Below are 18194 nucleotides of genomic sequence, written 5' to 3'. Positions count from 1 at the left end.
GACACGTGCCCCGACCACTTAATAAATCTGCCCCTAGTTGATATTAACAAGGTGTGTCAAGAGAATGAAATTCTTCCAAATTAGCTTCCCCAAATAATTGGGATGGTTGCAAATTTAGCAATTAAATTCAAATTAATTAAGTATATAGCACAATTTTAAAAAATTTGTAAATATAGCAAAATTTATCAAATTATATCAATGATATAAGTCTATCACTAATAGATCATGTTGCAAATATTAGTCTATCAATGATATACCATATGAAGTCTATCAGCGATACAAGTCTATCAGTGATAGTTTTGCTATATTTGCAATTTTTTTAAAATGTTGTTATATCCTTAATTATTATTGCTAAAATAGTTGCAATTTTTCCAAATATTATGAACTAAAACATATACATTTAAATAATAAACAATATGAAACAAAAACACTTCATCCGGAAGGCAACAAAGATCATATGTGTGATGTTTATATTGTATATATACCAAAGTTTTGAATTGATGAGAAAGGAAATATTGTCCCAAAGAACTTCGTTGAAACTTTGCTGATCGACGAGGAACACCACTATTATTGAAAGAGCCCTTATAATTTGATGCCTTTGCATCTGATTCAATTTCTTCAAATGACATTTTCTCTTCTTTTCATGAAGATTAGTAAATTAATACGCTTCTTTTTATAGGGGTATACTTGTGTTGTAAGTTTATTATGTAATGAAATTGATAAGATGCATAGGACAATGATAAGAAGGTGAAGAAATTATTGATATAGAACGAGTGGATCACAGCAGCCCTTCACTAAAATTGAATGGGGTAGAGAAAGCCATTATTGATATAGAACAAGTGGATCACAGCAGCCCTTCACTAAAATTGAATGGGGTAGAGAAAGGGTGCGTACACGTTTATTTCGTGTTTTCAAATTCCCGATATTTATATATTCAAAAATCTAACATACCTAATACTTAATTAAGATGTTTATAAATTCAAACACCTAGCATACTTAATACTTAGTCAAAAAATTGAACTTCTTTCCAAAGAAAGATCGGATTATGAGTTATTAAGTAATAAAATGAATAAAAATTCACAATTTGAGGGGCGGTCCTTAAAGGTCCTAACAAATTCCTAATTGAACACCCTTCTTTTTTATATATACTGTTTGAATTCTATTTTGTGTTATCAAATTCAAGATGTTTATGTATTCAAACACCTAACATACCAAATACTTAGTCAAAAAAATTGAACTTCTTTCCTTCTTCTTTGGTTGAGTCCTTTGAAACTCATCCTTCAAAGTTATTACATGGTGAAAGGCTAGAGCTAAACCTAGCTAGAGTACCTTTTAATTTAGTTTAACAAAGCTCTATAATTTAAAGAGATAGTGCTGTGCGTACGTGTTCACAATGCTTCTTTTAATTTCTCTTAAAGATGCGACTGTTTCTTTCCATCTAGATCGCCCATATAAAAAGAGCCACTCCCGCATTGAATGTGATTAATGCTTTTTATGTATGTTTGCTTGAACCTGCACAAGGATAGACAGAGGAATTTGGTGCTATCTCTAACAAAATTTCCCCAATGTGAGAGAGCAATTTATCCCAAAGGCCTTTTGAGATCCGATAGTCTGTGAAGAGGTGGTTGATATCTTCACTGTTCGAGTTACAAAGGACACATCGATTAGCATTTAGGCAACACTTTGGATTGGCTTTTAGTAACAATTTATTACTGTATGCAAATACACTCTAATAACAATTTATTACTGTCTCCAAACAATTTATTACTGTCTCCAAAAGAAGTGTCAATAATATTGATTAAACAACATTAATTTAATGTTAATAATCAATTTCTTTTAAGATTTACCACTTGTCACTGTTAACTAGATTTCGACCCAAAGAAATTGTTATTGTTGAGGTCCACGTTGGTTTATTTTTTTAGCGTTTTCGTTATTGACCACAGTTTTGTTGGGTCATGGATTGGCTTTTAGTAACAATATTTACTACTGTCTCCAGATACACTCTCATAACAATTTTGTTGTATTATAATTGCTTATATACTGACATGTTTTTATAGTCATGTAATTACTAAATTCTACATTTTACTCCGTCGTTTCTCATACAATTTAAAGAAATCAGTAGTCATATATTTGTAAATTGATCTATATATTGATAATGAAAAGTTAAATTACATCGTCAAAGCAATATTTGGTTAAGGTACTCTGCAAAATCCACATAAAGCATTTCAATGAAATACATGACATATATCCTTAACCAAAAAATAATGTGAAAACACCAACATATCTATTTCGACATGTTTGTTTCTATGTTCCACGTGATAAAATAAAGAACACAACAAGAACGGTAAATAAGGATGAACGTAACCCTCAAATAACCAACAGTAAGAACAGCTAACAATACATATAAGTAGAGACAGTAGAAACATCACATTGTTAACCCTGTTCGATGACATAACATCTACGTTTGTGGATTTCTTTGCCCCGAGATCAGAGATTTTATTTCTTTGATATATAAATCATAATCAACTTATTATGATTTCTAGTACAGAGTTTAACACTACTAATCTTTAGTAAGTACTATTTGTGATACAACATTATAAAAAGGTAACTTTATCACTAAACTTATTCAAAGATTGATTTGACTAACCAAAATCTCCTCCTTAATCAAGTTTCTCATCAATCAACAAATTAAGGTAGTGTATTGGAGGAACTCTGTTTTCCCAAATTTACTAGATTCTGTAGCAGGATTTTGTTTAAAAAAATGGTATAAGTGATTAGAAAAGATTAATTAGAAAACCTTATGATATCATATATTAAATTTTGAGAGTTTGCAAACAAAAAAAAATTATAAATTGGAAAGATTTTAAAATATTAAAATATAATTAAAAAAATCTTTATTTTAAAACATAGAGAATTTAAAATCTGAAAATTTTTAAAATATTGAAATTTTTAATTATAAAGGATTTTAAAATTTAAATAGGAAATAAAATGAGATTTAGTAGAAAAATCAATTAAGTGAAACAAGGTTAAAGAATAATTACAAACACGAAATAACGTATTGAGATTTTAATTAAAAACATATTGGAGATCGATCTTGGACTTCCAAACAATCAATTTTTTTCACTATAAGTATCGATCTTAGGCTTTCAAAGAATTAATTTTTCCACCTCAAATATTCTAGAAAATCATACTTCTAAATTTTTTTAAATTCTGTGGTACTTTTAAAAGAAAAAATAATTTAAAATGTTAACAAATTTAAACCATTATTAGCAATAACATATTAAATTTGCCACCTAGGAAAGGAAAAATTAAAATATTAAATAACATACAAAAGATTAACATATTAAAGAAGTAATAATAAATACTATAAAAAGAGAAAAAGAATTAAATAAATAAAAATGCTAATTTAAAAAAAATAAAGATACCATATATAGAGAAAAAGCATAAGAATAAATTAACAAAAGAAAGACATAATAATAAATAAACAAGAGATAAACAACCAGGTATAAAGAAATATTTAATGAATAAAAAATATATATAAAAATAAGCTCACAAGCTAATAAATAAATAATTATAAGAAAAAAAAAGTAGGAAAATAAGAACAAGAATAATAAGTAAATATTTAATCATTTTAGTGTTTTCTTTTTTACATTTTTTTTTGTGGAAGCTTGAAAAAAGATAAATAAAATAATGAAAATAGTAAGAATAAGAAAAAAATAAAGAATTTTGAACGAAAATAAACAGAATAAGATGATGATGAAGAAAGAAAGGCTGAAATCTCAACAAACTAAACTCATTTGTTGTTTGAGGTGTGGATCATTGAGACCAAATTAGTCCTACTATATATCTCCATAACTAAGTTAGAGTTTTTTCTTGTATGTTGTATTCTTGGCATTACAAATATTTTTTATGTAAACACTTAACTCTTTATACTAAGCTAAGGCCATTACAAATAAAACAAATAAAAACTTTGAGTGAGAATTTTTTCATGTGCCTACACGGAAGTATAAGCTCCTCGAAGGTCAACACTACTTTGTCCTCAATTTTAATCTTATAAAATGCACAATAACTACACACAATAAATTTAGAATAAAATAATTCAAGATAAAGGAGAAAAGGACCAAACTCTTAAGGTAGAGCCTCATGTTCATAGCGGAGTCGCCAAGCTGTCGCCACGTGTTCGAGACAACACGAAGCGGCTGACATCCTCAAAAGAGTTATTTTTAAAATAAAATATGAATCGTCACCAATCTTTTTCTACGGTGTGCTTGGACCCCAAAATAAAGTAAACAATTTTTTAAAAAATGATCTGCGAAAAATAGAGTTGAGTTCGGGAGTCATTTGTATATAAGGAAGATATTAGCACCTCACAACACCCATTTAAAAAAAAACGGTGACCAAATTTCAAATCTTGAATTGAAAATATTTTTTAATTTATTTTAAAACTAATGTTTTATTTTATCATTCATTACTCCAATATTTGAAGCAATGATCTCATAAAATAAGTGGAATAATATTTCATTAATTAGATTATATATTAAATAAAGTTTTTCACCTCAAGAAAATGAGAAATTATTACAATTTCTCAAAATCTATCCAAGTTTGATTTTCGAATAAAATTTTTTTTTAACATTGATTAAAATCATTTTTTCTTAGGATCAAATCTTGAACTTCCAAACATATTGATCAATCACCTCAAGAATTCTAGTAAATCGAACTCCCAAATTTTCTAAATTCTATCATAGCTAGGATTTTATTTAGAGAAAGCAGTTAAGTTATTAGAAAATATTGATTTAGGAAACTCTATGAAATCATAGATAAATTTTTTAAAGTTTTGAAAAGCATAAAAAAAATTTATAATATTATAGACAAATTTGGTAAATGATTAAAAAAAATATTTTAAAACATTAAAAATTTTAAATACAAAGAGTTGCCTCTAACAGTATATAATAATCATTATTGTGATTGTAATGTGAATAAGTAAAAGAAAGGAAACATAATAACAAATAAATAAAATAAGAAAATAAATAAAGAAAGAAAAATGATAGAGTTGTGGGGGCATCATAAAAAAAATATAATTATAATTATAATTATAATTATAATAATAACAACAATAATATGATAATAATAAAAATAATAATAATGATAATGATAATAATAATAATAAATTTCTCTATCTTCATTCTTTCCCTCCATGTTTTAGAGAAAAATAAATAAAGATTAAGAGTTGGAATTTAAAAAAACATTGAAATACCGATAAATAAAAAAAAAACAAACATTTTTCTTACGTCGTTTTTTTTTTCTTTCTATTTTTTTAGAGAGAAGAAAAATACTAAAGGATTTCTTCTTTTAATGATGATAAAAGAAAAAACAAGTAGTAAAAAAAATATTAAAATTTTCCAACATTTTCTTTTATTTTCCTCTGTCTTTTAAAAGGAGAAGAAAAGAAAACTAAGGATTCGAATCCCAAAAAAATTACTTGTTCTATGAGGTGTGGATCTTTGAGATTAAATCTCTATCAAATGCAACATCTAACTAAGTTTATTTCAATGTGAGATTTGATTTGCTTAAGATAAAGTAAAAAAAAAAAAGTAAAGACAAAAAGGTAATCAAAGAATAAGAAAAACCTAATTTTTACACAATTTTTTTCGCACAAATTCGCTCTAAAAATTTTCTTCTAATGGCTCACTAATTTTTCTCTAAGCAATTTTCTTTTACCTTTTTCTAAATGACAATGGTTCCTATTTATAGACTCGGGTGTACCACAAATTAGGAAAAAATAATAAGAATAAAATTAAATTTTGATATTATGTTAATAAAACAAATTATTGTTTTCCTAGAATAAATTAAATGAAATTTTTTGAAAAATAAATTAATAAATCAAATGGATATTAAAAGATTTTTATTTAAGATTTATTTTCTTTTTTTCCTAAAATGATTTAAGTAAGTATTAAAAGATTTTATTTAAAACAAATTCATTTATTTTTTTCTAAATTAAGATAAATGTGATATTAAAATATTTTACTTAAAATAAATTGATTTATTTTTACTTCTAAAATAATAAAAAAAATATAAGATATTATGTTATTACTAATTTTTTTTTTTTAAAGAAATAAATAAAAGTTTAGTCATTATTACTAATATTATTTTTTTAAAAAAAATATGGGTGGGATAAAAATAAGTGGCTACATAAACTATCTTTAACAAAAAAATGGTTATTAGTCAATCCTAGTATACGAATATTACAAAATGTTCCATAACCTATATATATTAAATTGTTGACTATTTGTTTTCATATGGGTGTAATTTATTATAACTTTGTGATTGAACTGGGTGGTGTAATGGCAGAGCGACAAGAAGAATATGACATGTATTTTATTGTAAAAGAAATATAGTAATTGAAGAATATACGGTAAAAAAAATGTCATAATATATGAATTCGTGACATTTTATAATTGTCGTCAATATCAAAACAATATCATTTAATTTTATAAAAACTGTCACGATTGGCATATCCTTGAGGAATAAAATGTCATAATATACGAATTCGTGACATTTTGTAACTGTTGCCAATATCAAAATAATGACATTTGATTTTATAAAAATTGTTACGATTGGCATATCCTTGATTGGAAAAAATGTCATATTACACTAATTCGTGACATTTTATAAATGTTGTCAATATGCAAATGATGACAGTTATATGTTGTCATAAAATATTAAATAATGACATTTCTTTGTTGTCATAAAAAGGTAAAAAATTGATGTCTCAACACAAGAATTCAGAAAACTCATGTGTTAGGAGCTTTCAAGATATCCTTCGTAAGAGTAAAAGACATCCAAGATGCCTAAGAACCTCTAAATGTCGAGGGTCTCTTACATTCTAACAGCAAAACAAACGTAGTAATTCAAATGTTCATCTAAAGAGATGGAATGGATTCCTATGAAACATATAACTCCTCGAGACAAATAAGAAAACTAGAATCTGATCAGGATTATTGAAAAATTAGATGTATCATAGGTAATACATATTTGTAAATCTCATTCAATTGTCAATTTACCATTTCGCAAATTCTTCTAAACTAGGGTAAGTGAATCAAATCTTTCTAAAATAAAACCTTAAATTTTCTTTTTAAAAAAACATCTTATTGGACAAGAGTTCATATAGCAAACTTACAAAATACACCCTATACACACCAAATCTCTAAAAGTACTTTCAACCATTTCATAAACACACACTTAGTAGGATAAAAGTGCAAATTATTCTTTAGGAATTATCATAAAGATGTGAGATACGTCGTCATATTGGTATGGGGTCTATAAGCATAGAAGTAATGAAATGTTTGGTGTCTCCATGAACAAATGTGTAACCATCTTCCTTCTTATAGAACAAGTCAGAGAGTCTTGTAAGATTCAGCACACGCATAAGGATTGCATTTGAAAGCTTTGTTGATTTCATAATGTAATCTTCTATCACATCTTTCCATGCTTTTGTGATTTCTTTTCCTAATTCAACTATGGCATCTTCTTCTGATACTTCATGTTGTTTCATGTAGCACTCAACAGCAGAATCCATATGACCTCTCTTTTGTTCATACTATAAAAAGAAGAGAACAAGAAGATTAAAATATCAATACTGAAGTTTCACTTTTTCGGTGACTATTATTTATATCGAATATTTCTTTAAATCAAATAATTTAAGATGTTGATTGGTCTTTATAGTTTCAATTTTTGTTCATTTTTCATCTATATTCTTTTAAATGCTCATTTTCTTTCATTAAAATTTTGTCACGAGATTCCAGACTTCAGTCATCAAATTTCTTTAGATAATATAACCATAAATTTTATCAAGGATTTTCTATTATGTATAAAATTTACGTTAAAATTTTGTATATAAAAATCAAAATTATCACGTTTTGAGAAAGCCATAAACCATGAAAAAACCAAAAAAGACTAAATGAAGAAAAGTTGAAGGTACAAGTTAAATTAAGGAGCAAAATAGCATTAAAATTTTAATATTAAATCTTTCATCTAGTCTTTCTTATGCAAGAGCTTCCCTGTATATAGTTTTGATATGAACCATTCAACCATCAAATATTTATTTATCTCTTATTCAATAATTTTGATGTGGTAGTTTTAGTACTTTCCAATTTCTAATTCAATAATTGTGTGTTTCTATTTTTTTTCTCTTTAGGGTGAGGTTAGAGGAATTGAACTTCTAATCTTCTCAAGGTCGTTATTGATAGTACAAGTAGTACTACGTCAGTTGAGCAATGCTCAAGTTGGTAGATTTCTAATTTTCAATTTCTAGTGATTTTGTATCAAGTTTATTAAAACATATTCAATAATAACAATCTTGTATATATAAGTGATAGCTTTAAATAAAACATAATAAGTTGGGTACCTTGTGAGAAGTTATGTCATTCATGAGCCTCCCAACTATTCCACTGGCTTTAAGAAGCATTGGATCACTCTCAACCCATTCAAAAGCCTCTTGTGAAGCAGCAATTCCCATCCCAACAAATGAAATTGGAACAAAAAGATAATAACAAGTTGACACAATTGCTACTTTCATGTACTCTTCAAATGTAGGCACATACCCTTCATGAAACCATTTGGCTTCTTCAAAATAGACTCTACATTGCCTTTTCATCTATACACAAATATTTAACATAGATATAAGAAAAACTTGAAAATTAGAAAATAAAACTATATATAACATAGATGAGTAAATTAAAATTTTCTCACCCCTTCTTTTGCATAGTGAATAGCGTATGGAATAATGTTGTCCTTGTTGATATCTTTTTCAATCTCCTCGTAAACTTTTAATATAGTTCTATAGAGTACTTTCATGCACTTTGGGAGTTTCTCAATGCCAATGTCAGTCATATCCCACCTAAATTCAATCAAAAAGTCTAAGTAAAACTCATATCTTTATTTTATTGATATATATATTACCTACATAGACTTTTATTCTATTATAATTGATCGTGATAAGTTATATTCATGTTGACATGATTTAGTATGAATTATTGATGAAAAAAAAGTAAACATGTATGTCTTCAACATTCTATAATGTTAGAATGAATATTATTTCACAATAAATTTGAAAGAAATTTATATATTGAATTAAAATCAATCTAGAGAGATGAAGAGTTAAACCTTTCGATTACATTTGTGAAGAGTTCAAGCTCATCGAATGTAGCATAAATGTCGTATACATCATCAAGAACGGTTGCAAGAACAATAATCTTGGCCAATATTATTCTACCATAAGAGTATTTAGGTTCATAAAATACTCCCAATGCCCAAATGTAACTTTCCACCATCCTATCTCTTGCAAAAGATAGTTCTTTCATCAACTTCAAATCCTTCCACCACCTATATTTACACAAATTAGCATGTAAAAAAGAAATTGAGAAAGTTAGTTCTTTCTTCCTCTTTCGGCATCAGAAGAATAAAAAAAATTGAGAAAGTTATTTTCTTATCAAAATTGGTTGAACAATGATGATAATCTTTGCACAAGAGACCACTCACTGTATATATACTATATATGAATATGTTTCCAACCTTTTATAAAGAGAATCACTGATACAAAAATTATTTTAAATGACAAAATTGCTTAAAATTTTTACATATATATAATAAAATTTCAGTCCAAGGACAATAGTAAAAATCTGTCGGTATAAGCATGTTTTAGATTGATTTCAACTATTTAAGTATGCAAACTTAAACCTAACCAACCAAATGAGAGCTGCACACTCCAAAAACTTTACTGATTCAAATTAAGAAAATTTAAGAACGTGTGACCTGTATGAAAGAAAAGGTTCGCATATCACCTTGAAACTTCACATAGTTCTTTTTGGTAGAGTTTTTGCGTAGCATTGTAATCCAACTTTGCAAACTTGAGCAAAACATTGATCTTCAATGGGTCTTTATCATAGGTAGAGATCTGGTGTTTAGTGATAAGCCTTGGCAAAGCTTTAAGGATTGGCCATTTCAAAGCATATTCAGCTTCATCTCCAAAGGGAGAGGTTGAATCCATAGCCATTTCTTGAAGCTTAGTAGTTGTAAATGCCAAAGCTTTATCCAATATAATCTCTCCATTCATTCTCCACTGTGATGCTTCATACAAACTCATTATTTCCCTTTTTCCCTTCACAGCTGATTCTTTGAAATCTCCCTCTTCATTTGTAAATTTGTTGAATATCTCTGTTTAAAATTTACTAAACAAGTCAAATAAAATAATTTGAAAACCCTTAACATGGTTTAATTTTGATAGTAATATACTTAAGTCATGTGATCTCATCATCCAAAATAATAGTGACGTTGTACAATCAGTGCTCTACACATAACATAACATTGAAAAAAAAATGACAAATTAAGAATGTTAATAGTAGAGACAAAAAAACCAATATATACAAACGAAAAAGAAAAATAATCATCCATATTTAGTCCAACTAAAAATGTGTTGATGTTCAATACTTCTTAAAATTACAAATGGCCTAGATACAAAATTGAAAATTGAAGAGTACAATCTAATATTCAAATTAGATCTATTAGGATTTTGGCTAAATTATTCCTTAAACTAATTTCTCTTATATGTTAAACGTTTTGTTTCAAAGTTATCTTTCAAATTGCAAAAACAAATAAATAAAATTTAAAAAATTCTTACCATTTTGAAGAACTATTTTTTAAATAATGTGAATGCACAAACTTAGGTTGAAAATAGATTGAGGCAAAAACTATTGACAAAAAATAGATAGTTTTGAATCTCATTCTTCTATCTTTTTATTATTTATATATATATATTGTAGGTGGGTTTCACACTTTCTTTTTTTTTCATTATTTATATATATTATATATTTCAATTCTAAAAATACATTTTTTTTGTTAAAATTAATATCAGGATTCTAATTTTAATTTATCCTTTTCCTTTATTTATATATATATATATTAAATATCTCAATATTCAATATTCAATTTTTCTTATTAAATTCATCTTTTCCAATTTAGTTTGATTATTTATTACTCAAAATTATACGTATATTTTTTTTAATTTCTATTTTTTATAAAAAAACACATATATATTAACAAAATATGTTATTAAATAAATTAAAATAAAAAAATAATAATTGGAAAAAGTTGAAGTTTACTCCAAAAATAATAAATATAACAACAATTGAAGTCACCCATGCATGTAGGTAATTGAATGAAAAAATTTAATGTTTACAACAAAAAGTTCGATTGCAAATTAAATTCAGAAAATCTAACCTAATTAAATTAGGAAACTGTTTTAGTACGTGGAATTTATTGTTGTATCTTATTAATTTAATCCTAATACTAGGATAAATATTTTTTTTTTAATATTTTGATATATAACAAAACGATTAATTTGTTTAGATAAAAAAAAATTAAGGAGTTAGTTTTATTTCAAAATGAACAAATTATTATTATCAGGTAATATAAATAAATATATATACATATATTGAGTAAATTAGTCCTAAATTGTGTTTTGATTTTTTAAAGTTGACTCCAAATAAGAAAAGTAATTTAATAAAAAAAATTCACTCAAAATTAAAAAGTGACTTTAATAAATTTGGAACTTTAATATTTAATATTTAATATATATATATATATATATAAAGAAAAAAATAAAATTGATATTATCTTTAATAAAAGAATTAAAATTAAAATTGGAAAGTTATATTAGTTTTAATAAGTGAATATATTTTTAGAATTTAAATATTTAATATATATATATATATATATATATATAATAAAAAAGGAGAAGGTGTAGGATCCACACATAATATATATAAAAATAATAAAAAAGAAAAAAAAAGTGTTCGACCCACGAACAATAAATAAATAAATATATATATATATATATATATAAATAATGAAAAAAATTAGGATGTAAGATCCAAAACTACTGTATTTGGTCAATAGATTTCGTCTCAACCTATTTTTTTGACATTAGTTTCATTCACATTACTTTAGAGAAAAAAAATCATTTTGAATAGAATCCCATGTATATATATTAGATTATTTATAGTATATACAAAAGCATTTATATATATGGAGAAGTTTTTAAAGTCCATTATTTTACCCTTTTGATTATAAATATTTTTACTATTCATTTGATGATAATTTTTTCATTCAACTTCAATTCATGTAAATGAATTTTAACTTTTTCTCTTCATTTCTCTAACCATTTCAATATTCAATTCAAAAATATTTATTACCTTAATTAACTTCATGGGTAGTGAAAGAATTTTTATATGCATGATAATAAATTCAATGAAGTCTTTTAAAATTCTTTAACTCATACTTTCTATCAATTTATTCAATATAAATGTATGATATCTCTTGCTTCCTTTAGCAAAAAAATCTTTTTAAGTGGGGACGGAAGAGCAATGAGATAAGAAAAATGAGAAGATCAAGATCAATAATAAATCTAGAAAATCGCATCACAATTAAGAGGAGAGAAAAATGGAAGAAGACGGAATTTATTTCAGTGTTAGAGATCTATTCAAATATTTTCTTTCATTTATTTGTAAATATTATATTCTTTTCTGTTTGTTTGGAACTATTTTTCTTTTTGTTATTTTTTTAGTTATATAAATGAGTAAAATGAAAAAATTTCTTCCATATTCTTTTCTATTATATCTTGCTTTTATTTTTGTAGCTAAAATGAGATAATAAAATGACCTTATTTTTCATGATTTTTATCTTAATTAGTATATCTCTTTGTTTTGCTTTTTCTATATTAACCCTCTAAAATTTCTAACATTTTTTTTTGAAGAGTGTGTTTTTAAATTTAAAAACTAGTATTATTTTAAATGATAAAAATTTAATATTTAGACGTAAACACAAAACCAGAAGAGTTTGGAACAGAAATATGGTGAAACTAAATTCAAATCAATGATTTTAGTTACACATTTTTAAATTTTTAGCTTAAAAATATAATAGGACTTGTACATTATGTATCAACTAGGGACGGTTTATGAATATTTGTTACAAACATTCAAATTCTAAAATAGTAAAAGACAATAAATTAACTATTTAATCTCATCAAAACCTAACGTTTTATATATATGGATATTTTCTACATTAATTATCCAATAGTAATTGTTATCCTGTTTCTATATATTACTTAAATCTATTTTTCTTCTTTCTTCCTTGTAACTTATAACTTAGGCTTCTTTCAATAATATTCATTGATATAATTTAATTTAAAAATATTTTATAATTTAGAGATATAATATAAATTTCTCTAAAAAATAAAATAAATTTTATCACATTTTGATGCATACTAACTAGAAAAAAGTTTGTATAAACTATTTTATAGAAATTAATTTTGAAACATCTCTATCATTGGATTATAATTAACAATGGAATATTATTTCATTTATTGGGATTTGAAATTGGTGGGAAATCTGTCAGCATGCATACAAATTCTAATAGAAAGTGCAGAATTGGTGAATAAATTAAGTGAAAATATTTGGGCTAACAGTATAATATATAATTGTTTAATGAATGATTCTATCCAAAAAGGAAATTGGGAAGAAAAAAGGGGTTTGGTAGAATTTTGAAAATGAAAAGGGAAGAGTGGGTGAAATGTTTTGTCAAATCTTAAACATGATCAAGATCTTATAATAAATTAAATATATTGAAAGCAATTGAAAGCAATTTGTTAGCAATCTAATGTGTAGTTGATATATTTATTTTTGTTAAATTATTTATAAATGTGGCAAAAATTCACGTTTCATCATTTAAAACAATTATTTTGAAAATATTTTAAATTTTATTTTTTTAAATCGTAGAAACATAAACGTTTAATAATGATTCGTGATTTGAAAATTAATTTTTCATTTTAGAAACAAACACGTTTTAAGATTTGAGAATGATGGTATTAAATTAATCATATCTTTTGGGGAAAAAATTAAAAAGCAAAGTTATTTTATAATATAAGAAAATAAACTAAATATTTATAAAATATAGCAAAAATTGGTATTATCATTAAATATAAAATTTTGTAAATATTTTCGATTGTCTTATCATTTACAATAATTTTTCATATTTTTATCGATCTAAAATTTGAAAAAATATATAGAAAAGATAATTATACTTCATAGAAAAAAACTATTAAAAGACGAAAAAAACAAAATTCATTATACTTAGAAAGAATAAATATTTTATCAACTTTTTTATTTTTGTCAATAAAAAAGATGGATGAAGAAATTTCAACTAATTAAAGAAATTTGACAAGAAATGCACCTTACAAATTGTTGACTCCAATAACTTTATGGAAATTGGTTTAAGATGTACTTACCACAGGAAACAAAGCAACCTTGTTGTCGAAGCAATCGAAATTTGAGGGCAGTATAGTAAATGTCTCCATCATCGTCATCAAGATTGAAAGAGTTTTGAATGTTTAGGATTTCATTAATTTCTCTATCGAAATAGTGAGACAAACCTAAACGTTGAATTGAATCAATCAAACTTAACTTTTCAAGAGAATTTTCCGTGGTAGCTACCAACATTCTTATTACTTCTTCTTTAAGCTTTTCAAGCTCTTTTTCCACCATGTTTTCCTCTTCCTCATTTTTTGTTATGCCCTACAACAACATGAGAGGTTTTTATCGATCCTTTATTAGGAAGAAGAATGAATAATAAATTAAAAAGACAAAAAAATATATATATAACATTTTATATATTTATATCTTCACTTTTGAAATTTGTGAAAGCATATATATATACATACATACCATAGAGTATATATATATGAAAATACGAAAATGAAAGCATGAATGCGAAAATGAAATGTAATGAGCAAAAATTTACGAATTTATATGATAATTCAAATTCATTAAGAAAAATCAAACAAAAATAGGTGACTATAATAAGAACATATATATATATATACATACCATGGAGTTGGAATGGGATGAAATGAAGTAATCTCCCCATGCACATGGTGGTGGAGAGTACTTTGCAACTCGACGAGGGATCTCATCTTTGAGTGAACCTTTATCTTCAAATGACATAATTCTTTTTCTTACGAAAGATCAAAGGAGTTTTGCTTTAAAAACAAAGTGCTTTTAGTAATTGTCTTGAACAACTTTAATGCTTTGGCAATGTTATATATATAGACAATGAAGCGATTGGAGGGGACTCATAAAATGTTTTTAAATTATAACTGATGACCATTTTATAAATAATAATTAAGGATACAGCAACATTTAAAAGAAATTGCAAATATAGCAAAACTATCACTGATAAATTTGTATGATCTAACAATGATAGATCAATATTTACAACATGATCTATCGGTGATAGACTCCTATCATTTATAGAATTTGATAAATTTTGTTATATTTGCAATTTTTTAAAAATGTTGCTATATACTTAATTAATTTACATCTAATCGCTAAATTTGCAACTATCCCTAATTTATTTAACACTATGGTGCTTCCCATTACGAATTTGTCCAAATCATAAATGTGTCTTCCACTTTTCCATCTTCATTGTTGGGCCCAGTTGGGCTTTAGGTACATCCTAATTTAGAAATTATGGGCCATGGGCTGTTTTTATAAATTGAAAGATCTAATGTTTGAATTTTATTTACAAGTGCATTTATTTTTATTTTTATTACATTATTCTGTTTACCAATTAGCGTTTGTAGTCCAACGGTTAGGATAATTGCCTTCCAAGCAATAGACCCGGGTTCGACTCCCGGCAAACGCATCTTATTTCATTCTATTTATTAGTTTTAGGCATCCTATTAATTGTATTGTTTGCCAAAAATCTCTTGCATATAATTTTTAAACTAATTTTTTTTATAGGTGAAAAATGCATGAAAAATGTTTATTATGGATAGAATCTAAAATTTTACTATATATCGTAATAATTTAGTTTATTTTGTTTTTTTAAAATTTACACTATATCAATAATATTAGTTGATACAGTATTAAATCATCTTCCAATCTCTCGATCTAGATTTAGGTTTAAGTTTTACATTTTTTTTCAAATTACTTTTACTAAATTATAAAACTCATCAACAAACTTTCTAAATTTTTCAGCGATTAATTAGACAAATTGATTTCTAAAATATAAGGAATATTTTAAGAACCATGATGAATTTTTCTACTAGAAAATTAGCTTAAGTTGACGGATTAACGTTGTAGAGGTAGAGATTAACTTGAACAACACTTAACCACAATACTCTCTAGAACCATTTTAAATCATAAAGGCTTTTCTCTGCCTCCTCTCCCATTTTTCACACAATAATTGGAGATTTCTAGCTTCTAAAATATCTAGTTTTAACTTTTCGTGATCAATTCTACTTAAAAGATTTATGCTATCCAATTATTGATAAACGATAGTGACATTTTGCTACATTTGTAAATCATTTTGTTCATTTTATTGTATTTGAAAACGTTTCTATATATATATATGCATTCTAAACAACTTTATATGTAAAACATATGTGCGAAAATTCTTAAGATCAATTTAACTCAACAATAATTTGCTTGACATTTCTTTTTAAAGGATGAATGTTTAATCTTCATCGCCACAACAGTTGTACTAAAAATATGGTAAAAAAATGAATAATTTTTTAGCCATATTATTTGACAAAATCTATACCTACTTTATTAAAGTTTGCGAAATGAAATAAAATGATATTCGATCAATTTTAAATTCAAATAAAAAAAATAATTATAACGTTTGGTAAATTTATTATAAACTAGTGTGATTTAGTTATACAAACTAAACTATAGTTATTATTTCAATTACTTTCAAACCAATATTCAATTGTATATTAACATGGAACGATAAATTTGAGATTTATAAACTATTATGGGATGCAACAAATTGTTTAAAAAATTAAATGTAAAAGCAAGTATGGAAATACAATTCCAAATGGAAACTAAAGTTTTGAATTAAAAGTTTTCTTAACTCAAGTTTACAATTTTCATTAAAAAAATCCCATGTTATTTTGACGAAAATGGACATGCATGAATCACGTACATAAATTGGACAATATATGTGATTGAAGTAAATTCACATATAGACAACGTTGATTTGATTAAAATAAAAATCATTTTCTGAAACAACACTTTGAAGAGCTAAAACTCGAAAGTATTCAATGAAACAAAATAATTTCAATAATGTTTAAAGGTAAGATGGAAAGTTATTTTGGAAAGTTGGATATGGATTATTTTATTTAAAAAGTATAGAAGAGATTTGTATTTAATAAATGAATAAAATAATAAAGCAAAGAAAGTGAAAGAATCAAATTTTTTTTTCTCCCTCATGGGCATAAAAAGTGAAAAAGTTGCTCCCCAAATTCAGTGAGAAAAAAATGGAACACAAGCATAAAAGTATAAAGTACTCAAAAAGCTTTGAAAAGCAAAGATGTGGTAAGGCCTTGGTGGGACACTATGTTTCCCCATATACTAGTGGACAACAACAACAAAACAAAAGGTTAAATTATACAATATGCCATAACTTTTGAAGTGAATCATTGGATTTTGAAAAGTTTATTTGTTATTCGTGAAAAAAAATATATACTATTCCTACATGATCGAATGAAAGTTCTTACACGTGTTGTTATGTTTTGATTAGATTTTTCACGATAGAAAATTAAATCGTTCAAAATTTGATAGTATGAAACTCGATTGTTGCATCCTAAGTTTGAGGATTGATTATTACAAATTTGAAAATATAAAAACTAGAGAAGTATAAATTAAATGTCAAGTTCGACAGTGGACTTAATCATTATTTTAACGAAAAATTTTCGACTAAAAAGTGATTTTCATGTCTTTTATTTTTTCAAGTATATATTCCTCTTATACGTGGTTGTTTCCATTCTTGAGATGAAATGGAATTCATTCGACTTCTTTCAATCTACCTCTGTGTGTTACCTTTTCCTTCCATTTAGTGAAGCACAATGCTATATGAGGTGACAACTTAAGCTTTCATGGCTTTTTATCCCTCTTTCCCTCCTCTTATTTCTCTCCCTTTCACCCATCCCTATTTCTCTCTTTTTCGTTTTCGTCCTCTTTTTCTCTTTTTTACAAGGCAAGAGTTTGCTGCCTCCACTTTCATTTCGTCCCTTGCAATTTGTCAATTCATTTTCTCACCTAGTTCGTTCTTCTTTTTTTCTCCCTCCTATTCAATGATAC

At 25.5% G+C, this 18194-nt stretch overlaps 1 protein-coding gene and 1 non-coding gene across 2 annotated transcripts; one reads left to right on the top strand and one right to left on the bottom strand.

The window, feature by feature from the left end:
• Positions 1–7092: 7092 nt before the first annotated feature.
• Positions 7093–15102, bottom strand: LOC101210313 ((-)-germacrene D synthase). Its single transcript, XM_011652151.2, has 7 exons — positions 14937–15102; positions 14339–14624; positions 9840–10212; positions 9163–9381; positions 8749–8896; positions 8405–8653; positions 7093–7597 (listed from the first exon to the last, which is right to left on the bottom strand). The coding sequence occupies exons 1-7, from the start codon at positions 15051–15053 to the stop codon at positions 7301–7303; spliced, it is 1689 nt and encodes a 562-aa protein (XP_011650453.1). The 5' UTR covers positions 15054–15102; the 3' UTR covers positions 7093–7300.
• A 579-nt stretch (positions 15103–15681) lies between these two features.
• Positions 15682–15753, top strand: TRNAG-UCC. Its single transcript has one exon. It is a non-coding gene; the product is annotated as a tRNA-Gly (tRNA).
• The last annotated feature ends 2441 nt before the right edge of the window (positions 15754–18194 follow it).

Source organism: Cucumis sativus, chromosome 3, assembly GCF_000004075.3.
Source record: "Cucumis sativus cultivar 9930 chromosome 3, Cucumber_9930_V3, whole genome shotgun sequence".
Classification (NCBI taxonomy): Eukaryota; Viridiplantae; Streptophyta; class Magnoliopsida; order Cucurbitales; family Cucurbitaceae; genus Cucumis; species Cucumis sativus.
The sequence above is the reverse complement of the archived record's forward strand: the minus strand, read 5'-3'. Positions and strand labels throughout refer to the sequence as shown.

What these genes read in the sequence shown, in the direction of transcription:
- LOC101210313 (XM_011652151.2), bottom strand. Translation starts at nt 15,053, where the DNA reads ATGTCATTTGAAGATAAAGGTTCACTCAAAGATGAGATCCCTCGTCGA. An exon ending in TTCACAAATGTAATCGAAAG is followed by an intron (nt 8,897 to 9,162) that starts GTTTAACTCTTC and finishes GATTGAATTTAG; the next exon opens with GTGGGATATGACTGACATTG. An exon ending in ATGACATAACTTCTCACAAG is followed by an intron (nt 7,598 to 8,404) that starts GTACCCAACTTA and finishes TTCTTTTTATAG; the next exon opens with TATGAACAAAAGAGAGGTCA.